General features: G+C 40.9%; 1 protein-coding gene across 1 annotated transcript in view; it reads right to left on the bottom strand.

Moving 5' to 3' along the window:
* Positions 1-24,113, bottom strand: part of LOC134345536 (methylsterol monooxygenase 1-like) — a 34,598-nt gene extending 10,485 nt beyond the window's left edge. The window contains exons 1-4 of the mRNA XM_063046334.1: positions 23,757-24,113; positions 14,188-14,336; positions 13,351-13,477; positions 12,604-12,758 (exon numbers count right to left, since the gene is read on the bottom strand). Of these exons, the coding sequence (XP_062902404.1) occupies positions 12,604-12,758; positions 13,351-13,477; positions 14,188-14,336; positions 23,757-24,113 (788 nt within the window). The remainder of the gene's footprint in view (positions 1-12,603; positions 12,759-13,350; positions 13,478-14,187; positions 14,337-23,756) is intronic.
* Between the last annotated feature and the right edge of the window lie 1,130 nt (positions 24,114-25,243).

Below are 25,243 nucleotides of genomic sequence, written 5' to 3'. Positions count from 1 at the left end.
AAACCTTATTCCGCTAGTCCCATTGACCTGCACCCAGTCCATAACCCTCCAGATCTCTCCCATCCATGTATCTATCCAATTTATTCTTAAAACTTAAGAGTGAGCCCGCATTTACCACATCAGATGGCAGCTCGTTCCACACTCCCACCACTCTCTGAGTGAAGAAGTTCCCCCTAATATTTCCCCTAAGCCTTTCCCCTTTCACCCTAAAGTCATGTCCTCTCGTATTTATCGCTCCTAATCTAAGTGGAAAGAGTCTATTCACATTTACTCTGTCCATACCCCTCATAATTTTGTAAACCTCTATCAAATCTCCCCTCATTCTCCTATGCTCCAAGGATCTCAAGCCCCGGTTTTTCATAATCTATACGATAATTTGGCCAAGGGTTGAAACGTTATATTTCCAAGTCTGCTGAAGATACTAAACCAAGTGGTGTTGTGAATACACAGGAGCATGTAGAGAACTCAAGAAGTCAGAACAAGTGGGAGAGTGGTCAATAAAATGTTAGATGGAATGTAATACAGAAAAAATGTGGTAGGTCATCTATTTTAGTCAGCGTAACAGCAATGTGGAGTGTACTCATTTGGTAGAAGTTTGCGCACTGTTGATGCTTAAACAGATTTGGATGTGCTCGTTTGCTTTATCATTTGCTTAAAGCCAATACATCAGTGAGGCGTGTGTGTAGGAGGATAAATAGCCTTTATTAAGAAATGGTTTGATTCTAGGAATCAGGAAGTCTTAATTTAATTATGATGTGATGCAGCACCTGGTGTAGATAGCGTACTTAGTGACACAGGACAAGATAGTACAAAGTCAGCATGGTTTCCTTCAGGGAAAATCCTGCCTGACGAACCTGTTGGAATTCTTTGCGGAGATTACAAGTAGGACGGATAAAGGGGATGCAGTGGTGTTGTATATTTGGACTATCAGAAGGCCTTTGACAAGGTGTCACACATGAGGATGCTTACTAAGTTAAGAGCCCATGGTATTACAGGAAAGTTACTGACATGGTTAGAGCATTGGTTGAATGGTAGGAGGCAGTGAGTGGGAATAAAAAGATCCTTTTCTGGTTGGCTGCCAGTGACAAGTGGTGTTCCGCAGGGATCGGTGTTGGGATTGCTTCTTTTTATGTTGTATTTCAATGATTTAAATGATGAAATAGATGGCTTTGTTGCCAAGTTTGCAGATGATACAAAGATTGGTAGAGGGGGAGGTAGTGATGAGGAAACAGATAGGATGCAGAAGGACTTAGACAGATTAGGAGAATGGGCAAGAAAGTGGCAAATGAAATACAATGTTGGAAAATGCATGGTCATGCACTTTGGTAGTAGAAATAAATGTGCAGACTATTTTCTAAACAGGGAGAAAATCCAGAAGTCTGCGATGCAAGGAGACTTGGGAGTCCTTGTGCAGAACACCCTAAAAGTTAACTTGCAGGTAGAGTCAGTGCTGAGGAAGGCAAATGCCATGTTAGCATTCATTTCAAGAGGTCTAGAATACAAGAGCAAGGACGTGATGCTGAGGCTTTATAAGGCACAGGTGAGGCCTCACCTTGAGTATTGTGAACAGTTTTGGGCCCCTCATCTTAGAAAAGATGTGCTGGCATTGGAGGGGGTCCAGAGGATGTTCACAAGGATGATTCCAGGAATGAAAGGGTTACTATACGAGGAATGTTTGATGGCTCTGGGTCTGTACTCGCTGGAATTCAGAAGGATGAGGGGGATCTCATTGAAACCTTTTGAATATTGAAAGGTCTAGACAGAGTAGATGTGGAAAGGATGTTTCCCATGGTGGGAGAGTCTAGGACAAGAGAACACAGCCTCAGGATAGGGGGGAGGGGGGGGGCGCCCTTTCAAAACAGAGATGAGGAGAAATTATTTTAGCCAGAGGGTGATGAATTTGTTGCCAGATGCAGCTGTGCAGGTCAGGTTATTGGGTGTAATTAAGGCAGAGACTGATAGGTTCTTGAGTGGACATGGTATCAAAGTTACAGAGTGAAGACCAGGAACTGGGGTTGAGGAGGGGGACAAAAGGATCAGCCATGATTGAATGGCAGAGCACACTCGATGGGTCAGATTTCCTAATTCTGCTCCTATGTCTTACAGTCTTAAATCTGTACATCTGGCTCGGATGAACAGCAAAAGAAGATACAGTCTAAGAGAGCTCCGGGTATGGGAATCTTGATGGAGGGGCTAACAGGAGATTCTGTAGCCGAGAACAAGCCTCCCAGCTGCCAGGATTAAAAATGCCTGAGCAGTTGCAAAATATTCTCAAAGAGGAGGGGGAGCAGCCAGACATCATTGTGCACATTGACAACATAGGCAGAGCACAGCAATGAAATCAAACAGAGTAAATACAGCCAGCAAGGCAGAAGGTAAAAAAGTTGTGAAAACTGGATCATTCACTTTCCCCTCTAGACGGTAGGAATAGAAGGACAAGACATTTGACTGCATGGCTGTAAAGCTGGTACAGAAAGGAGGGATTCAGGTTCTTGGATCACTGGGATCTCTTCTAAGTCAGAGGTAACATGTACCCATTCGGGTAGATGGGTTGCACCTGAACTGGAGAGGGAGCAAATATCCTGGCAGGAAGATTTGCTAAAACTACTCAGGAGCGTTTAAACTAGTCTGGTGATGGTGGTAGTGGTGGGGGTGGGGTGGAACCCAAAGTTAAATGTGACGGACAAGGACGTTGAAGGAAATATGGAGTTTAGAGTGAACAAGTTCAGTAGGCAGGGCAGGACATGACCAACAGGTAAAATTGCATTTGTTTTAATGCAAGAAGCCTGGCAGGAAAGGGAGATGAACTCGGGGAATGGATCGGCACAAGGGATTGTGATATTACTGAAACACTGTTGAAAGATGGGCAGGCCTTTGCCCCTCAGCTACGTGGAGTACTCCGCCATGTATTCAACCTGAGCCTGAGGCTCCAGAGGGTTCCTGTACTGTGGAAGATGTCCTGCCTCGTCCCTGTGCCGAAGATGCCGCACCCCAGCGGCCTCAATGACTACAGACTGGTGGCATGGACCTCCCACATCATGAAGACCCTGGAGAGACTTGTTCTAGAGCTGCTCCGGCCTATGGTCAGGCCACACTTAGATCCCCTCCAGTTCGCCTACCCGCCCCGACTAGGAGTTGAGGATGCCATCGTCTTCCTGTTGAACCGTGTCTACGCCCACCTGGACAAGCCAGCGAGCACTGTGAGGGTCATGTTTTTTGACTTCTCCAGTGCGTCCAACACCATCCGCTCTGCTCTGCTGGGGGACAAGCTGACAGCGAAGCAGGTGGATGCTTTCCTGGTATCATGGATTCTTGATTACCTGACTGGCAGACCACAGTACGTGTGCTTGCAACACTGTGTGTCGAACAGAGTGATCAGCAGCACTGGGGCTCCACAGGGGACTGCCTTGTCTCCCTTTCTCTTCATCATTTACACCTCGGACTTCAACTACTGCACAGAGTTTTGTCATCTTCAGAAGTTTTCGGATGACTCTGTCATAGTTGGATGCATCAGCAAGGGAGATGAGGCTGAGTACAGGGCTATGGTAGGAAACTTTGTCACATGGTGTGAGCAGAATTATCTGCAGCTTAATGTGAAAAAGACTAAGGAGCTGGCGGTAGACCTGAGGAGAGCTAAGGTACCGGTGACCCCTGTTTCCATCCAGGGGGTCAGTGTGGACATGGTGGAGGATTACAAGTACCTGGGGATACGAATTGACAATAAACTGGACTGGTCAAAGAACACTGAGGCTGTCTACAAGAAGGGTCAGAGCTGTCTCTATTTCCTGAGGAGACTGAGGTCCTTTAACATCTGCTGGACGATGCTGAGGATGTTCTATGAGTCTGTGGTGGCCAGTGCTATCATGTTTGCTGTTGTGTGCTGGGGCAGCAGGCTGAGGGTGGCAGACACCAACAGAATCAACAAACTCATTCGTAAGGCCGGTGATGTTGTGGGGATGGAACTGGACTCTCTCACGGTGGTGTCTGAAAAGAGGATGCTGTCCAAGTTGCATGCCATCTTGGACAATGTCTCCCATCCACTACAAAATGTACTGGTTGGACACAGGAGTACATTCAGCCAGAGCCTCATTCCACCGAGATGCAGTACTGAGCGTCATAGGAAGTCATTCCTGCCTGTGGCCATCAAACTTTACAACTCCTCCCTTGGAGGGTCAGACACCCTGAGATGATAGGCTGGTCCTGGACTTATTTCATAATTTACTGGCATAATTTACATATTACTATTTATGGTTCTATTACTATTTATTATTTATGAAGCAACTGTAACGAAAACCAATTTCCCCCGGGATTAATAAAGTATGACTATGACTATGACTGGCAGCTCAGTACTTTGGAACACTTCCTTACATGATTGGTCAACAATAAGGCCGATGGAGAATAAGGTGAAGTTGTCCATTTTTTGTTTTAGGGAGAATAAAAGAAGTTACTGACAAAGAAAAAGGATCTGGGCAACAGAAAACATGCAGGTGCAACATGCAAATTGGAAAGAGATGGTGCCAAAGTAAGGAACTCACGTTACAACCACGTTTACACACCAACAATTTCAGTCCTTTTCATTACGAAGGGATTATCTTTGTCCTAGAAGCATCCCAACAATGATTCAAGATAGATTTCTGATATAGGGAAGCCGTTTTATGGCTACCATTGAATGGAATGGACCTGGAGTTTCAGAAGAATGACAGGTGACGTGAATGAAAGCATACACAATTCTGAAAATGCTGCAGGATCTTCCTCCTCCTAACAGAAGGATTTCGAATCTCGAAATGTTCGAAGTACATTTATTATCAAAGAATGCGTGTGGGTACGTGGCCAAGTGGTTAAGGCATTTGACTAGCGATCTGAAGGTCGTGAGTTCGAGCCCCAGCCCAGGCAGCGTGTTGTGTCCTTGAGCAAGGCACTTAATCACACAGTGCTCTGCGGCGACACTGGTGCCAAGCTGTATGGGTCCTTTCTTTTCTTTTTAAATCTTTTTATTGAATAAGTATACAAAAGGGTAAGCCATATAGGCACTAATACACTGTTAGAATATAATAAAATTACAGGAGATATTAATACAGAAAAAAAGTGATACAAACAATGTAATTTAAACATAACATACTAAGGTAACATAATAGTATACTAATTTTTATATATATATATATATCTCAATAGAGAAAAGGAAAAAAAACCCACCGTGCAACTAAACTAAAAGCAAAGCAAAGCAAAGCAATGGGCTAACTTGGAACCAAATAGAGTTAAAGAACTTAAAATCACGTCCTTAAACCCGACCTCCATTAAAAACAGTAAAAAAAAAACAAGAAGGGTATATAAATATGGAGCAAAAAAGAGAAGAAAAAAAATTACATTAAATGAAAATATTGAATAAAAGATCTCCAGGTCTGTTCAAATTTAAGTGAGGAATCATAAAAATTGCTTCTAATTTTCTCCAAATTCAAGCATAATATCGTCTGAGAAAACCAAAAAAAGGTGGTTGGAGCGTTAAGCTCTTTCCAATGTTGTAAGATACATCTTTTCACCATTAACGTAAGAAATGCAATCATTCTACGGGCTGAAGGAGAAAGATTACTGGAAATTTTAGGTAGTCCAAAGATAGCAGTAATAGGGTGAGGAGAGATATCTATATTCAATACCTTTGAGATAATATTAAAAATGTCTCTCCAAAAAGTTTCCAGAGTAGGCCAAGACCAAAGCATATGAGTTAAAGAGGCTATCTGCCCCGGACATCTATCACAAAAAGGATTAATATGAGAATAAAAGCGAGCTAATTTATCTTTGGACATATGTGCTCTATGAACAACTTTAAATTGAATTAGGGAATGTTTAGCACAGATAGAGGAAGTATTGACTAATTGTAAAATCTGCCCCCAGTCATCCACGGAAATGATAGACCCCAATTCCTGTTCCCAATCTACCCTAATCTTATCAAATGGAGCTTTCCTAAGTTTCATAATAATATTATAAATCATAGCCGATGCACCTTTCTAACATGGATTAAGGTTAATTATAGTATCTAAAATGTATGTAGGAGGAAGCATTGGAAAAGAAGGAAGTATAGTACTTAGGAAATTTCTAACTTGTAGATACCTAAAAAAATGTTTTCTTGATAAATTATATTTATTAGATAATTGTTCAAAAGACATAAGGGAACCATCTAAAAATAAATCCAAAAACCGTGAAATACCCTTAGTCTTCCAAGTTTGAAAAGCACGATCCGTAAAAGAGGGAGGAAAAAGTATGTTATCTAAAATAGGAATCGCTAGCCCAAATTGGTTAAGATCAAAAAATTTTCTGAATTGGAACCAAATACGTAAGGTATATTTAATATCGGGTTAGATACCTGTTTAAGGCGTTTCAAATCAAAAGGAAGAGAGGAACCTAAAATAGAGCCAAGTGTATAGCCCTGAATAGATTGTAATTCCAATGCTACCCATTTAGGAATGGATAGTATATCCTGATCAAGTAACCAAAATTTCATATGTCGAATATTGATTGCCCAATAATAGAATCTAAAGTTAGGTAGTGCTAAACCTCCATCTCTCTTAGCTTTCTGTAAATGTATTTTACCCAGTCTCGGGTTTTTATTTTGCCAAATAAATGAAGAAATTTTTGAGTCAACTTTATCAAAAAAAGATTTTGGAACAAAAATCAGTAATGCCTGAAATATATATAGAAATTTTGGCAGAAAAAACATCTTAACTGCATTAATACGACCAATCAAAGTTAAATATAAAGGAAACCATTTGGATGAAAGTTAAATAATATGGTCAATTAAGGGTAAAAAGTTAATCTTAAATAAATCTTTGTGTTTACAAGTAATTTTAATCCCAAGATATGAAAAATAATTATTAATCAATTTAAACGGAAAGTTATGATATAAGGGAAGTTGTTTATTAATTGGGAAAAGTTCACTCTTACTAAGATTTAATTTATAACCTGAAAAGAGACTAAATTGTGCTAATAACTCTAAAACAGCAGGGATGGATTTTTGGGGATTAGAAATATATAAAAGTAAGTCATTAGCATAGAGTGATATTTTATGGGACTTTAAGCCCCGAGTTATCCCAGTAATATTTGGAGATTCTCGAATGGCAATTGCAAGAGGTTCTAATGCAATATCAAATAATAAGGGTCTAAGAGGACAACCTTGTCGAGTACCTCGAAAAAGAGGGGAAAAAAGGTGAACTTAGAGAGTTAGTACGGACCGAGGCCACAGGAGAATGATATAACAGTTTGATCCAGGATATAAATTTCGAGCTAAAATTAAACATTTCAAGCACCTTAAATAAGTAAGGCCATTCTACTCTATCAAAAGCTTTCTCAGCATCTAAAGAGATAACACACTCAGGAACATTTTGTGAGGGGGTATAAACAATATTTAACAGTGTGCGAATGTTATAAAAAGAGTAACGACCTTTAATAAAACCCGTTTGGTCTTCCGAAATAATAAAAGGAAGTACTTTTTCTAATCTGTTTGCTAATAACTTAGAAAAAATTTTAGAGTCAACATTTAATAAAGATATTGGTCTATAAGATGCATATTGAGCAGGATCTTTATCCTTCTTTAATATTAGAGAGATTGACGCTCTATTGAAAGATTCGGGAAGTTTACCAAGTTTTAATGAAGCCTCGAAAACCCTACAGAACCAAGGGATTAATGAAGGTGCAAAACATTTATAAAATTCTACGGTAAACCCATCAGGGCCAGGAGCTTTCCCCAGGTTCATAGAGGAAATAACATTCTTAATCTCATCAGTGGTAATGGGAGTATCTAGCATAGAAGACATATCCTGTGAAATTTCAGGGAAGTCTAGGTTATCTAAAAAATCATTCATATATTTAGAGTCTCGAGGAGACTCTGATTGATATAAGGAAGAATAAAAATCAAAGAAAGTTTGATTAATCCCCGCATGATCAAGTATCAGTCAGTCATTTTGATTATAAATCTGATTAATTTGAGATTTAGCATAATTAGACTTCAATTGGTTAGCCAACAGTTTGCCAATTTTGTCACTGTGTACATAAAATTCACTTCTTGTTTTCTTTAATTGGTTTACAATCGAGGACGAAAGTAATAAACTGTGTTCCATTTGAAGTTCAGTTCTTTGTTTATATAACTCCTCAGAAGGAGCTATAACATATTTCTTATCAATTTCCTTAATCTTGTCCACAATTACCAACTCCTCCTGCTTCAGCTTCTTCCTCAAAGCAGCAGAATACGAGATAATCTGACCACGAATATAAGCTTTAAAAGTATCCCAAAGAATGTTCACAGAAATATCCTCTGTATAGTTGATTGTAAAAAAAAATCAATCTGTTCATTCATAAAGTTAACAAAGTCCGAGTCCTGAAGCTACAGCGAATTAAAACGCCATTGTCTATTATTTTGTGTATTGGCCTGAATTTTAATAGAAAGCTTAAGTGGAGCATGATCCGAAATGGTTATAGAGTCATAATCACATTTAATCACTGAAGAAATAAGACGAGAGTCAATAAAGAAATAATCAATTCTTGAATAGGAATGGTGAACATGTGAAAAAAAAGAAAAATCTTTTTCTTGAGGATGCAGAAAACGCCAAATGTCTGTCGACCCAGAATCAGAGAGGAATGAATTAAACAAAGTTGCAGATTTATTAGGTAAGGTCCGTAGAGGAGCCGAACAGTCCAAAGCTGGAGATAAACAGGTATTAAGATCTCCGTCCCAGATCAATGAAAACTCATTCAAATTCAGGAACTGATTAAATAATGATTTATAAAATTCTGGACAGTCCATATTGGGAGCATAAACATTAACCAAAACTACCTTTTTATTAAATAGTAGACCACTAACCAGTAGAAATCTACCATTCGGATCGGAAATAATATCTTGTTGTATAAAAGTAACTGAGGAGTCTATAAAAATAGAGACGCCTCGAATCTTAGCGTTAGAGTTCGAATTGAACTTTTGTTCCTTCCAGAATTTTAAAAAACGTAGTCTGTCCTCCCTCCGCACATGGGTCTCTTGTAAAAATAAAATTTGTGCTTTAAGTCTCCGGAACACTTTAAAAACTTTTTTCCTTTTAATAGGATGGTTAAGACCATTAGTATTCAGGGAGACAAAATTAATAATAGACTCCATAAACCCTAAAGTCAACCTGCAACAAGGAGGATTGACAATAGGCTCGACCCACGAACCCGGAAAGGGAACAGAACAAATAAGAGATACCGGGAAGGAGAACGCAACCAATACTTCAATAGTATACATAGCCCAAGAAGAAAAAAACTAAAACGTGAAGCCCCTCCCACCACCCCCCACCCCATGACTCCAAGGCTAAATCTAACACAGACCAGCCAGAAAGAAGCAAGCACTAAAACTACCCCCATGACTTCCGATAGACGCTCCCTAAAAAAAGTGTAAATATAAAAAAGATCAGCTAGTTATAAAACAGTAAAAGAATAAAAAAAGTCAATTAAAACAAACACTTAATATAACAGAGAAAAAGCCAGAAAATATAAAAAAAACCGCAACAAACCCCAGACCCTATGAATAAACAAAAAAAAAATAAATTAACATAAACTAGTTATGAAAACCTCCAAAAAAAAAAGATTTAAAAACTACAAAATTTAAGGCCTCAAAGAAAATACGTAGAATGACGCTGAGGGAATAACCACCCAGAATCCCCTGGGAAAAAGAAAGGAATGACGCAGATAGAAAGAAAGTTTAGCAACCATATTAATTAATCAAAAATAAACTTTTCTGCCCATATAAGGCAAAAAAAAATTAAGGCCAACAGATTCACAACCTCCGATCAAATGGAGATAGTTAAAAATTATGATTAAGATGTTGAAGGTAAAAATTGATCCAGATAACTCTGGGCATCCAATGGAGATTCAAAAAAACGAAGGGCTCCATCCAACATACGAATCCTTAGACGTGCTGGGTAAAGCAGCACTGGTTTTAAATCCATCTTGTAGAGTTCCGACATCACAGATCTGTAACGAATCCGTTGATCCCGAATTGGTTTACTGAAATCCTCCACAAATCGGAACTTAAGATCCAAAAAATCAATGTAACCTTTAGATCGAACGAAACGAAACAGTTTCTCCTTGTCTTGAAAGTAATGAAAACGTAAGATGACATGTCGAGGTTTATCTGACTTAGACGAGTATGATGGAACTCTGTGAACACGATCCAATAACGGTGGTTGGTCAGGAAATACAGTAGGAAATGCATCTTTTAAAAGTTGAGAAAAATACTTCATAGGGTTATCAGATTCGACAGCTTCACGCACCCCAATCATTCGAAGATTCTGCCATCGCATTCTGGATTCTAAGTCAGAGTTTTTAAAAGTCAAAAAGTCAAGTTTCTTCTTCATTACCTTAATTGCTTCTTCGATTTTCTCCATCTTGAGTTCATTTTGTTGCGTGGATTTTTGAAGATCAGGTATAACCGACTGATGTTCCGTAATAGATGTTTGAATCTTATCGATTGAATCGGCAATTTTCTGGAAATTAATTGAAATTTCCGCACGAATCAGCTCCATAATAGAGGTTGAAATTTCCCTTTGAATTAGATCCGATATAGCTTTCAAAGTCACCGGTGGTTCAGTCGGAGGAAAATCGGTACCTTTTGGTCTAACCGGAGGTTTTGTCGTCCTTCCCGTTTTTTCCATTCTTAGACATAGCAGACCTTAAAAGCATCCGATTATCAAAGAGCCCAATTTATTTCAAAATATTGTAAAAGTCGGTGCCTTAATGGTTAATTACAATATAGCTGATCATAAGAAGAAAAACTCAGAGGTAATGGAGCGAGTCAAGAACACGACTTCACTCCATGAGCTCTACCGGAAGTCCTCGCTGTATGGGTCCTAATGCCCTTCCCTTGGACAACATCGGTGTCATGGAGAGGGGAGACTTGCAGCATGGGCAACTGCCGCTCTTCCATACAACCTTGCCCAGGCCTGCGCCCTGGAGAGTGAAGACTTTCCAGGTGCAGATCCATGGTCTCGCAAGACTAACGGATGCCTCCATCAAAGAATGAATACCATACACAATCTTGAGATTCATCTTGCAGGCAGCCACAAAACAAAGAGATGCAATAGAATTCATGAAAAAACCCCACACCACTCATTCAATGTGTGAAAAAGATCAAACTGTACAAACAACAAAAAAAAGGCAAGCCAACAATTCACGGGGCATGAACTGCTGAGACCCCGAAAGCAGGTCCTCAGCCATGTAGCCAGTTCAGTGCCCTAGGCCATAGCTGCAAAGCCAGTTCAGTGCTGAGGTAAGTAAAGCCTCACAAAGTAGTGAGCTGAACACCAGTCCGTCCTCCGCCCTTGGCCTCGACGCCTTAATTGTTTTAATCTGGCTCGTCACTTAAATCAGCCAAACATCGGTTCATTATCCACTCTCTGACCCAAGCCCCACTGCTTCTGTCTGATCCAGTGTCCGCCCCAGCAATGGCCACCATGGCTATACCTGTATTCTCGAGAGTCCTGTTCACCAAATATTATAATTGGTAGAATTGTTATTAGTTTTGCTTGATGCCTGCAAAGTATTGCTGTGTCTTATCAGTGGCATCTTCACAAAATTCACATTTAGAGTTTAGGTTAGAAGAAATTTCTATGGATTTCCAGAGTATACACAAAGAAACATTTCTAAAATCAAGAGATTTGTTGCAATGAGGGAAGTGAGGAACATGGAGGAAATTAGGTGCAAAAATGTTTATAAGGGCAAACTGGCTTTTATTCTTTAAGACAATTGCAGATTAAATGAAACCTGTCAGTAAGATAACTCATTAAAATAGATCTATACAAGCAAAGATCCTTCCTTATGTTTGACATGAATATGACAAAAAATGTCTACTGAAGTAGGCTTTTCTACTTCATTGAAAGTGTACTTGCTTTACTATCGCATAGTCACAAATTGGAAGCTCTGGGTCAAGTCAGTGGTTTGACATGTTTACATTTACTTGCATTGCTAATAATAATAATAATATGATTTCATTGTAAATAACTTCAATCCCAATATCACAAAGCTGAATAGCTCAGTGGTCATGATTCAAATTACAGTACACATGTTTAAGATTAAGAAGAGCAAGAAACAATTCAAGTGAAGGAAGAATAGAGTTGTGAAAAATGTTAGCAGAGGAGGCTTTGACATTAAGGACTTATGGGTCACAGTAATAAAAAGTTTTGCTTGAAATAAGAGATAATAACTTGCTATCTTGATTAATAAATAATTCAGTAAGGTGCCATCATGCTTAGAGGCAGCGGCCTATGTGGGTTCAGCAAATGGTGCAAATGTTTGTCTTAAGCTTTTTTTTCCCCAAATCACCAAGACCTGCATACATATCAAAGGTTCATTTAATATCAGAGAACATATACAGATTACAACCTGAAATTCGTACTCTTCACAGACATCCATGAAACCCCATAGAATGACAGAAACGTCGAAGCCCCAAAGCCCCACCCTTCGCAAAACAGCAGCAAAAGAATTAGTATGGTTGAATGACAATAAACTTGAACTTATATCAAGTATACTGGTTAATCAAGCAGTAGCAAACTTACATTATATATAAATACAGCATATGTTTAAACTTACCTATGAACATCAATCGTTTCGAGAAGGCGGACAGCAACCCAAGCCCACAGCAGCATTACATGGTTACAGAAGATCATGATTCCAATGAAAAAGCCTGCTCCAAGGATAATTGTCTCCAATGGATGAGCGTATTCAGCCTGCATACCAAATGGAGACTGGAAGAAAACAGCTTAATAAATATAGCTTTCTGGAACTAGAACTGGTTTACTATTGTCTCGCATACTCTTCATACATATCTGAAGAATTACACAGTGCATTGACGTAAAGCAATAACAATGCAGAATAAAGTGTAACAGCTGCAGAGAAAGTGAAGTGCAGGAAGATCATAATGAGGTAGATTGTGAGATCCAGTCCATCTTATCGAACTAGGCAATCATTCAATAGTCTTATAACAGCAGGGTAGGTGCTGTCCTTAGGCCTAGTGGTATGTGCTTTCAGACATTTTTGTATCTTCTGCACGCTGGAAGAGGGGAAAAGAGAGAATGGCTGGGTGCAGGAGGTCTCTGATTGATGTAGTGAGGCGGTGTAAAGTATAGACCGAGTGCAAAGAGGGAAAGCTGCTTTTTTACTTTCTGCAGTAACTTCCTTGCTTAACAGTATGGCTAACAGCATAATGAACTCATTAAGACCCCTGGTTTTAAGAGAAGTTTATTAGGTTTAACAGGGAAGTTTAATCACAATTTAGTATTAACTAAGTAAATCAAAGACTGAGACTCTTGTGCAAGTAGAATATAACTTTGAACTTACTGAGAAATCATGGTGCATCTTGTGAATATGCTTGTAGATCTTTCTATGATGTAATAATCTGTGTAAGAAGTAATGCCATGCGTCCTCGATAACTGCACAACCAAAGCACTGGGCCAGCAGCACATACCTGAACCAATTCACAGGGTATAGACAGAAGCATGTTTCACAATTAATATAAAATCCACAGACAATATTCAGTTCAAAACTTCAGAACAGCAGTGGAATAACAGCAATTAGCAGTGGTATAATTAATCTGTAACACTGGAAAAAAGATATGAAAACTTTTCAAATGATATTTATATGTAGTATAGATAACAAGTGAGGAAGTTTGGAACTATTGCAAACAAGCCTGGCTGTAAATTCTCAGGTGGACTGGAGTAAGGCGAAATTATTTCCAGCTTCACTATCACCATCAAATTAATTTTCATTTACTGGAACCAAAAATAAATTCTACGATATAGTTCAGGTAAAGTATGTTGCATTGTATAAAAACAATCTCTCAAGTGTTTATGCTAAATTGATTCAGTAAATTGGTGCATCTCAGATTAGATGCCAGTCTATGCAGAGTGGTAGAACACTGAATCTCTTTTTTTAAATTTCAAAACTAAAGTTAATTTATAAACATTTGTATGGACTGCTGGAGAAAGTAGTGGAAGAGAGCTGCTAACAGCATTGAAGAGGTGCCTAGTAAGCACTTGCATCACCTAGGCATAGAAGGGTGTAGGACAAGTACTAGACTGGCGATGAGTAAAGATGGATATCCACTGGCTGGCATGGACATAGTATAGGACTCCACTCTATGATTTATGCCAAAAGAAAAGGGAATAAATTAAGTACCATCTTGGCATGGTGTCCCAAGAGTAGGGGATGTTAAAAAATTCAGTGAAATAATAGGTTCCACAGATCATGGGTAGCTGGATGCAGAAATGGTTGAACAGCAGCATCTTGAAACACTTCCATTGTTTCTCCCAAGTTTCTGGTTTGTCCTAGAAAGGAAAGGAACAATGCAGAAGATAATATAACACTGGAAAAACTTGCATTAAAAGAGCAATGACTGCTAGCCTGTTAGATCCATTGGCCAAATCTAGTGCACTTTCAGCTTTAATGGCTTGTTTACTTTGGGGGACTAAGCCACTTACTTTCATGAGTACATTTACACAAACACTTTTCTCCCAATCTTTCCAAAACACACATTTGGATTTTGCACAGATACACACAAACTATATTAATATAGAGAGGTTTATGATCTAGCTAAATCCAGATTTCAGAAGATAGAAGTATGCTATAACTAGTTGATAAGTGGCCAAAGGTGATAAGTGGCCACAGTTTTTCTACTAATCAGAGTAGCTCACTTGAAGATAGAGTTCACCTGTGCTGGCCCCTATGAACAAACAGCTACCAAAAATCATCAGTCAAGCTCTCATATTCAAAATGGAAAGATCAATCCAATTGAAACGGTAAAGCTTTGTAGGAAGATTCGATGGGCTAATTGCTGTAAGAATGTTTCCCCTTACGGGAGCGAACAGGGCTGGCAGCACAGTGACAGTAGCGTTAATAGCTTTGGAACACAGCTGCAGTGACCCAGGTTCCCAGGTTTAATCCTGATCTTTGACACTGTCTGAGTAGAGCTGCGCATTTGCCTGCTGACCACATGCGTTTTCTGTCTCCACCATCCACTCAATGTCTTCTAGATTGCAACCACCATTCTGAAGGAAAAGAAAATGTTCTTAGGTTCCATCTAAACCTCTTGCTCCTCACTTCAAAGCAATGCCCTCTGGTTTTAGATGGGTAAAATTTTCTCATTACCGTCCTATCTACTCTCATTGTCTTGAACACGTCACTCCTCTAACGACATTGACATGTAAAACATTAAGTTTTGATTTTAAAATGAAGCAGGTCTTATTAAAGTCTAGATAAAGGTCAATAAGGCAATGGGATTATTTCTACAAAATAATTAGAACAACAACGAAGTTGAACACAATTTTGACAGATCCCTGCTGATCATAATTAGTTTCAAAATGTTATTTAAAAAAAGGCCATAACGGCAAAAAGTGCCTATAGAACACCTGGAAAAACAAACTGCTGTTGTCAGAACACTAGTACAGCTATTAATGCTCTGCCTCTCAGCTCCATATTTGACCTCTGCTGTTGGGCCAGTGTGTTCACCATGTGATCGTGTGGGTTTCTCCATAGGTGCTCTGCTTTCTCCTACATCTCAAAGATGTGTGGGTTGACAGGTTCATTACCACTGTAAACTGTCATTGTGTGGGTAATGGTAGTATGTAGGGGAAACTGAGAAGAGAAAAAGGCAGCGTTCATCATTAAGGACCCCCAACACCCAGGTCATGCCTGTTTAGACAGGAGGTACAGAAGCCTGAAGGCGCACAGTCAATGATTCAGGAACAGCTTCTTCCCATCTACCGTCCAATATCTGATTGGACATTGACCCATGAACACTGCCTCACTTTTTTATTTCTATTTTTTGCACTACTTATCTAACTATATAAACACACATACATATACACACACTTAATGTAATTCACAGTTTTTCTCTCTATTATTATGTACTGCATTGTACAGCTGCCACAAAGACAACAAATCTCACAACACATGCTGGTGATATTAAACTTGATTCTGATTCCAAGTATGAGGAGAAAAATTGAAAACAGTGTAAATGGATGCCTGACTGAGCCGAAGTACTCTTTCTGCACTCTATGACCATGACTCTACACCAAAGATACAACTGAAGGGGAAAAGGATAAAATCCTTTAAAATTATGATTTGGTCCAAAAATGTATATGTGGAGAAAATGGCACTAATAAAGACAACTGAACTATCACTGTTAATGTGGTCACACACAAAATGCTGGAAGAATTCAGCAGGCCAGGCAGCATCTGTGGAAGTGAGGGAACAGTCTAAGTTTTGGGCCAAGACCCTTCATCAGGAACAAAGATTCTTGGCCCGAAATGTCAACTGACTTTTTTTCCATAGATGCTTCCTGGCCTGCCGAGTTCCTCCAGTGTGTTGTGTATGTTGCTTGGAATTCCAGCATCTGCAGATTTTCTCCTCTGTGTGCTACTGTTAATGCGGTGTTCTTTATGTAAACCTAAAATCAATTTCTTATGTGTGGACTTGTACAATTAAGCATGGGAGTCACAACGAATTAATACGTCTAAACACAAGAGATTCTGCGGACACTGAAAATCTTGAGCGACACCCACGCACCATGCAGGAAGAACTCAGCTGGTCAGGCAGCATCAATGGAGGGGAATAAACAGTCGATGTTATTGGCCAAGACCCTTCATCAAGACTGGAAAGGAAGGGACAGAAGCCAGAATAAGTAAGTATGGGGAGGGGAAGGTGTACAAGCTGACAGGTGATAGGTGACAAGTTCCCAGGAAGTTCACCTGGCTATGGTTAGCAAGTTTTGGTGAGCACATGGTTGAAGAGTTGGAGAGCAGCAAAGTTCACATTGGGGGGAGGGGGCGGGGGCCGTGACAGAGGGTCTCACCGAACTCCCGTCGAAGAGAAGATTTAAACTTCTTCAGGGTAGGAATACATTGAAGAAACTTCACAGAGGAGCAGCAAACATAAACAAAGATTCTGAGATGCTGGAAAAGTTCAGCAACACACAAAGTTCTCCAGGACAATCACAACCTTGTCGGGGTTTGGAGGCCTGTGTGCCTCAATGACCCGGAGAGCTATGTTGGCTGGAGTCAGGGCCTTGTGTTTTTTACTCTTGGTAAGGTCACCCATGCCAAACATGTCAAAGGGTAGAGGTCAGACTAAGAGTGGTCTACTGGTCCTTCAGGTTTGGGGGTTCAGCTCAGGGCTAACAACCCCGACTGATCAAAACAATTATTATGGAGACAGCAATGAAGCTGAGTGCGACAGTATTCCTGAGTCTCCAACCATGACTGCATGACTGACAGAACTGAATACAGAGCGGAAGCTACTGCATGATGAAGGATGCCCTGAACACCACCAAGGACAGACCAAGAGAGAAGACCTTCATTGCTGCCCTAAAGTAATGAGTAGTTAGCAAGTAAACTTCCGGTTTAAGGTAGCGCTACTGAAGGTGTGCGACAGCTTACTGGTAGTTTGAAAACAAAGGAATTTGATTAAAATCATTTGTTTTTCAATCTTTTTATTGATTATTAAAAAAGGTGTGTATACAAACAGGAGTAGAGTATCTCTGGTATATATGTCAATAACAGTACATACAGTGGGTAAAATAAACAAAGAATCACAAATAGCGTTGATCTACAAGGTATAAATTTGATATAGAAATATATAATACACAAAAAAAAGAATGTAATTCATTCTCCTCTTATCAATTTATGAAGAAAGGAAGGACTACTAGGAACTTTTATATATAAAAAAGGAAACAAAAACACTATTCTAAACAGAGAAAAAAAGGACTGGGCAGTCCATCCTGAGAGAAAAACTAAGAGAACAGAGACTCTTTGATCAAATCCAAGGTTCTGAAAAAATAGCTGGAAGAGAATCAGTACAAAAATTAGATCATGTGAAAATATTGAATAAAAGATCACAAGATTTCTTCAAATTTAAAGGATGTATCCAATGTCCGACTTCTTATTTTCTCTAGACTTAAACAGGACATGATAGAGGAAAGCAAAATCATTATTAGTAAGACTTTTTTTGAGGTAAATTGTGATGAACTATCACGGCAAACAACGAAGAGATGAGCGAAGACAAAGTGAATTCGGGAGATGTGCCCTGCTGGTGCGCTGCAAAATTGACGCAATTGGAGTTGGAGTGAATGGTTCAGAGGGGAGAAGGTGGGGCAGAGGATCTCCGATGCCTGTCCAGCTGGCCCAGGTACGAGGGTGGTTCACTCCAGGTGCCAAGCCGATTTGGAGAGGTCAAGAATGGCTTCTATAGCAGCGAAATCCAGGTTCGAAGCGAATCGCTGGACGGTGTGTTTTTGGCCCAGAGTGATTTGCCGTGGTGAGGCCCGGGTCCTAATGCGAGGTACAAGCCGCTGTTTGGACAATTTAAACGCCGGCCCAGATAGACGGAAAAGCAGGGCGTTGAGAATCAGGCGAGGTTGGATCGCTCTGGGCACCAAGCCAATTTGGAGAGGTTGAGAATGACTTCTTCAGCAACAAAATCTGGGCCCGGAGTTGTTTGTTTTTATTGCTTGCCTGATTTGTTTTTTTCCCTCTATATTTCTCTGTGCACATTAGGGGTTGAACTTTATATTTTTTTTATCTGGGCTCTTAAGGGTTCCTTGCTTTGCAACTGTCCGTAAGCAAATGAACCTCAAGGTTGTATAACTTGCACATCTTTTGATAATAGATACACTTTAAATATTTTGAGTAAGTACACGCAAAATACTGGAGAAACTGGGCAACTCAGGCAGCATCCATGGGGGATAATAAACAGTCAGCCCTGCTTCTCCACAGGATATGCTATGGCAGTCTTCATAGCTGCAAATACAATTAACAATTTACCATCTACTCCCATATTTTATTCCCTATTTGACTGTTAATGCAAATGAAAATGTATAACTTTCTGGAAGTATGAGTTTTTAAGCGGGATATAAAATGATAATAACTGCTGAATAAGCTACATAGCACTAAAAAAGCTACTTTTATGTGTAGAATCTCAGGGATGTATCAGAATAACCAAATCCAGAAACAAGAAAGTTGGGGAAGAGGAAACTTCATGTCTGTGTGTCTTGGTCAATACATAAATATGAATTCTAAAGCCCAGTGAGGTGGAGTATGATATAGAGGATGTGAAAGGTTTATTTCCCTTTGATATTTGTCAGATTGATAGCATCTGACTCAAGAACACACAGGAATAAATCCACTCAACCTGTGAGTGCAAATTCTTGAGGTTGATGGCAAATTCCACCCCTTTGCTGCTGAATACAAAGTCTAGGTTCAAAAGAAGAATCACAAATAAATTCATATAAGAATACAGGGGGATTTCCCTTTACTATTAGGTAAGCTTCATCACTGTCAGGTATGGGGGGGGGGCTACTGCACAGGATTGAAAGAAGCTACTTAAAGTTTTAAGATTAGTTAGCTCAATCTTGGGTACTGGCTTCTGTAGTATCCAAGACATCTTCAAGGAGCAGTGCCTCAGAAAGGTGGTGTCCATTATTAAGGACCCCCATCATCCAGAACATGCCCCGTCATGAAGGAGGTACAGAAGCCTGAAGGCACACACTCAGCGATTCAGAAACAGCTTCTTGTCCTCTGTCATCCAATTCTTAAATGGACATTGAACCCATGAACACTACCTCACTTGTTTCATTACTTCTGTGTTTGCACTATTTTTAGTTTAACTATTTAATATACATTTAGATACCTACTGTAATTGATTTACTTTTTTCCTATATCATCATGTATTGCATTGAACTGCTGCCACCAAGTTAAAAAATTTCACAAAATATGCCAGTGATATTCAACCTGATCCTGATGCACATATTACCATATAGCGGCGTACATATCATAGGAGACTAGACACATATACAAGAGAAGGTATTGGAGGATATGTTGATGGAATTTGATAAAGAGGGGTAATGGTGATGATGTGCTTCAAGAGGTTGGTCGTGAAGCTCATCAACTCCTGCTCGAGAGGTGACGAAGAGCTGCTCCAATTTGCGTACTGTCAGCAGCAGATGCCATTACATTTTGGAACACCTGGACAATGAACTTGCATACATCAGGATACTCCTCATAGACCACAGCTCAGCATTCAACATATCATCCCCTCAAAAGTCATGACTAATCTTCAAGAACAAACATGAGAAAATCTGCAGTTTCTGGAAATCTAAGTAACACACAGAAAGTGCTGGAGGGACTCAGCAGGTCAGGCAACATCTATGGAAAAGGGTGTTATTTTTTTCCATAGATGCTGCCTGGCCTGCTGAGTTCCTCCAGCATTTTAAGTGTGTTGTACTAATCTTCAAGACCTGGGCCTCGGAACCTCCCCTTGCTACTGGATCCTTGATTCTCTCACTGGCAGAACCCAGTTAGTACAGATTGGTAAGAACACTTGCTGCACATCAGCACCAGCACCGGTGCAGCACTGTGTTGTGTGCTTAGCCCACTGCTTTACTCACTTTATACCTACCGTTTGATTGTATGGTTAAGTACAGATCCAGCGCCGTATTTAAGTTTGCTAATGACACCAATGTTTGTTGGCCGAATCAAAGTTGGTGACGAATTGGCATATAGAAGGGAGATTGAAAATCCAATTGAATGGTGCTGCCACAACAACCACCTCCCCCTCAATGCCAGCAAAACCAAAGAGCTGATTATCCATTGCAGGAGGAGGAAGCTGAATGTCCATGAGCCAGTCCTCAGTATGGTAACAGAGGTAGAGGGGGCCAGCAGCTTTAAATTCCTTGGCGTTAAGATATCAGAGGATCTGATCTGGGACGAGCGTACAACTGTCATCACAAAGAAGGCATGACAGTGCCTCTACTTTCTTAGAAGTTTGCATAAATTTGGTATGTTCCAAAAAACTTTGCAAACTTCTGTAGATGCACTGTGGAAAGTATCCTAACAGGTTGTATCACTGCAAAGTATAGAAACACCAGTGCCCTGAAATGGAAAAGACCAGTGGTGAATACATCCTAGGCAATCACATGAAAAGCCCTCACTACCATCGAGCACTTTTAGATGGAGCGCTGCCTCATGGAAGCAGCATGTATCATCAAAACCCCCACATCCAGGCCATGCTCACTACTAGCATCAGGCCGGAGACACACAGAATCAGTTCCGGGTGTGGTGAATGAAGCTATCCACAGCACCAGGTTCAGGAACAGTGGTTATCCTACAACAATCAGGTTCCTGAACTGGAGTGGATAACTTCATTCACTGATCACTACTCTGAACTGATTCTACCACCTACAGACTCACTTTCAAGGACTCTTTACAACTCTTGCTCTCAGTATTATCTTTATTTCCACAGTTTGTCCTCTTTTGCACATTGATTGTCAGTCTTTACCTGCTTATGTATAGCTTTGCACAAAATTCTATTGTATTTTCCTGCAAATGCCTGCAAGAAAATAACTTTACTTTGAAGAGAGGCCGGTTTTCAATATAGCCTTGTTAGGCCAGCTTACTGTTTCTATGCTGCAAGATTCTATGGTCCAGAAATTGTAACACATTTGGAAATGGGTGAGACACAGAGGGGATGGTGAAACTTCCCACTTCTGCAAAATTTTGTATAAAATGAGACCAAATGCATGATACGATAGTTAATAGGCCTTGCACGGGGTATAATTTATGATCAGCTGCTGAAGGAAGTGAAGCTGGGGGCCTATGGGAAAGGTAGCTGTGACCGGACTTTGTTGTAGGAGTGGAGGGAGGGAAAGAAGTGATGTGCTGAAGGGAGGACCACATCTGAGAGAACACGGAACAGTACAGCACAGCACAGGCTCTTCGGCCCCCTATGTTGTGCTGACCTTTTACCTTATTCCAAGTTCAACTTAACCCTTCCCTCCTACATAATCCTCCATTCCTCTATCATTCATCTGCCCATCTAAGAGCTTTTTTAAACAGCCCTATCCTATCTGCCTCTACCACCACCCCTGGCAGGGTGTTCCATGCACCCACCATTCTCTGTGTAAAAAAACTTATTACTGACTGCCCACCCCCATACTTTTCTCCAATCACTTTAAAATTATGCCCCCTCATGTTAGCCATTTCCACCCTGGGAAAAAGTCTCTGGCTATGAAGTCAATCTATATCTCTTGTCATCTCCTATACCTCTTTCAGGTTACCTCTTATCTTCCTTCTATCCGAGAGAAAAGCCCTAGCTCAGACAACCTTTTCTCATAAGACATGCTTTCTAATCCAGGCAGCATCCTGGTAGATCTCCTCTGCACTCCCTCTAAAGATTCCACATCCTTCCAATAATGAGGATTATATGAGCTGGGTATAATATTCCAAGTGTGATCTAACCATGGTTTTATGGAGATGCAACATGACCTACAGCTGTTTAACTTAATCCCCTACTAATGAAGGCCAACAGGTCATCCGCCTTCATAACAACCCTATCAATTTGTGCAGCAACTTTGAGAGATCTATGGATGTGGACTCCAAATTCCCTCTGTTCCTCCACATTGCTAAAAATCCTGCCATTAACCTTGTATTCTGCCTTCCAAAGTGAATCCCTTCACACTTTACTGGGTTAAACTCCATCTGCCACTTGTCAGCCCAGTTCTACATCCTGTCAATGTCCTGTTGTCACATCCTCAGATAATTCAATCTGGCTTCTGCGGCATGACCTGCCCCTCACAAAGCTATGCTGACTATCCCTATTGTGAATGTAGATCACATTGCCAGATCTGCTGGGTAACTTGAAGTAACTCTCATGAGTCCTGTGAATTACAGGTGTGCATTGCATTCAGTTGGGCATGGCCAGGCTGTGTCCAATCATTAACACATCAGGTTGAGAGAGATCTCAGGAGGAACATTGAAGACTTTCTGTGAAATCTGTTGCATGTTTATGATGTTAATCAATAATTGCTTTTTATTGAAGATAAATCAAATGTTTGTACCAAGCCATAAATTCTAAGCCTGTACAAGTTTTAGGGTCGGATATTCTTAACAACTGGAGTAGCAATGTGTGGAACCATACGAGATAGGAGATGTCTAAATTGGATACTTCTCATTTGTATTTGCTGGGAAGGACAGGAAAGCTATAGAGTTCAAAGAGGAGGATAGCATTACCTTGGAGCAGGTCAAAATCCAGACACTCAACAGCTGGATAAACACCTTCACGTCAAATTTACAATAGTTCAAAGGGGTCCTTTCCGTCAACACCCCCCCCCCACCCCCCATGAAGACCAATAAAACGATGGCCTTGCCAAAGACACCCTGAAGACAGTTAAGCAGTTGAAACGAGTACTGTGCAGGAGCTTGCGGTCCAGATGCGGAGGTCTGAACCCGAACCCCGGCACCCAAGTGGCTTGGGCTGCCAAAGGCGACTTGGCCTCTGCAACACCCGGCGGCCTTTTGACAGAGATGGGTCGACAGACGGCGATCAGCCACCAACTCGTTGACGTCCAACCCCTTAAACAGAAACAGAAAATGCAGAAAAGGCTCGAGCATGTCAGGCGGGCTCTGTCGAAGAGAAGAGTCAATATTTCAAATTGAAATCTTTCCACAGGTTTCCAGCAGGGATTTGATTTTGATGTTCAGTGTAGGAATAAAGAATAAGTACAAGCCGGGTTATATCTACACACTCAACTGGGCTCAAAGCAACCACATAAATTAGTTTACTCCGAAAAAACTTTACAAAGACTTCGTCCCGAGGTTAGGTGAAGGCAAAAAGCTTTAAACTGAACATAACTGTCCATTTTTCCGGCGGGCCGACAACAAGCCACCCACGATCCCAACCCCACCAGTCCATTTTACCTTCTGGATTTTGTACTTCTGCATATAGGGTATGAATTGAAAGATGAAGCCAGGTAAACAAAAGGTGAAATACGTGAGTTCGTGAACAAGGAGGGAACCCCAAGTGGCGATCTGAAACTTGGTGTAGTTGTTCAGCATGCAGTTCCAGGCGCTGTGGAGGGGTCCCTGCAGCGGGTTTTCGGGAAGCAGTGAGTCCACATATTCCACGAGCAGACGCGCCGAGGTCACGATGTCTCCGCCACTGGCATTCATGCCGCCAGCTGCTGCTGCTTCACCAGCTCCCGGGACGTAAACAGTACAAGCCGCTGCGAGTGGCCGGTCCACCGCCGCCGCTCGCGTACCAACCCATCGGCGCATCAGCTGTTACTTCAGGGTCGCCCTCTCATTGGCCACCGTCGGAAGAGCGTTCTGACGTCTGTGGGAAATGCCGCACGCGATTGGCTGGGATGGTGGACTGATGTAAGGAGACTGCGCGCCAGAACCAATAGCCGAAAGGGCACCCGAGACCCCGCCTAGGCAAGGAGTTGGGGCGCGGGTGTTGTGAAGCCGGTGCTGGGTAACCCGCATGAATCTGGGAAAACGGGGCACGGTGGAAACACGCAGCAGGTTCGCCTTGAACAGATAATCCTGGCTCAGTCGAGGTGTAGAAGTTTGCCAGATTAGGGTCCTATGGTTTTTTCATATACAGTACAGTACCGCCCATAGTGATCTTTGATGACTTGCCTCCCTTGAGGATTTATGGATTGTTAACAGCCTAATAATCCATTCAGTTTTTAATGAATAAAATCATAAATGATCGGTATCTAAACCCAGGCTTCAAATTCCTATGTCTTTCCAGGTATATAACTAACTCGGATTCTAAAGATGATTAATTGAGCTATAAAAACATGCCACTCGCGGAAAGGAAAACAGAATTAATGCACGGGGCAATAATCCTTAATCATGAGAAAGAATGAAGGAGAAAATGAAAAAAAAACATACAGGATATACGTTACTTTTCCATTTTTTATTTGAATTGCCAGTAATTATCAGCGAGGGAAATCCAAGTTAATGTTGCAAGAGGCGGACTTGACATCAGAATTGACCAGTTCCAACACGAAACAGAAAGAAGAGAAAGTCTGCAGATGCTGGAAATCCAAGCAACGCACACAAAATGCTGGAGGAACTCAGCAGGCCAGGCAGCATCCATGGAGAAGAGTACGGTCGACATTTCGGGCCAAGACCCTTCAGCAAGACTGAAGGAAAAAAGATAAGGAGTCAGAGTTACAAGTTGGGGGGAGGGGATGAAGAAACACAAACTGATAGGTGAAACCGGGAGGGGGAGAGGTGAAGTAAAGAGCTGGGAAGTTGATTGGTGAAAGGGACACAGGGCTGGAAAAGGGGGAATCTGATAGGAGAGTACAGAGGCCATGGAAGAAAGAAAGGGGTAGGATCACCAGAGGGAGGTGATGGACAGGTAAGAGATAAGGTGAGAGAGGGAAAAGGGA

Source organism: Mobula hypostoma, chromosome 4, assembly GCF_963921235.1.
Source record: "Mobula hypostoma chromosome 4, sMobHyp1.1, whole genome shotgun sequence".
Taxonomy (NCBI): domain Eukaryota; kingdom Metazoa; phylum Chordata; class Chondrichthyes; order Myliobatiformes; family Myliobatidae; genus Mobula; species Mobula hypostoma.
Note: the sequence above shows the minus strand (reverse complement) of the source record. Positions and strands in the feature narration are given on the sequence as shown.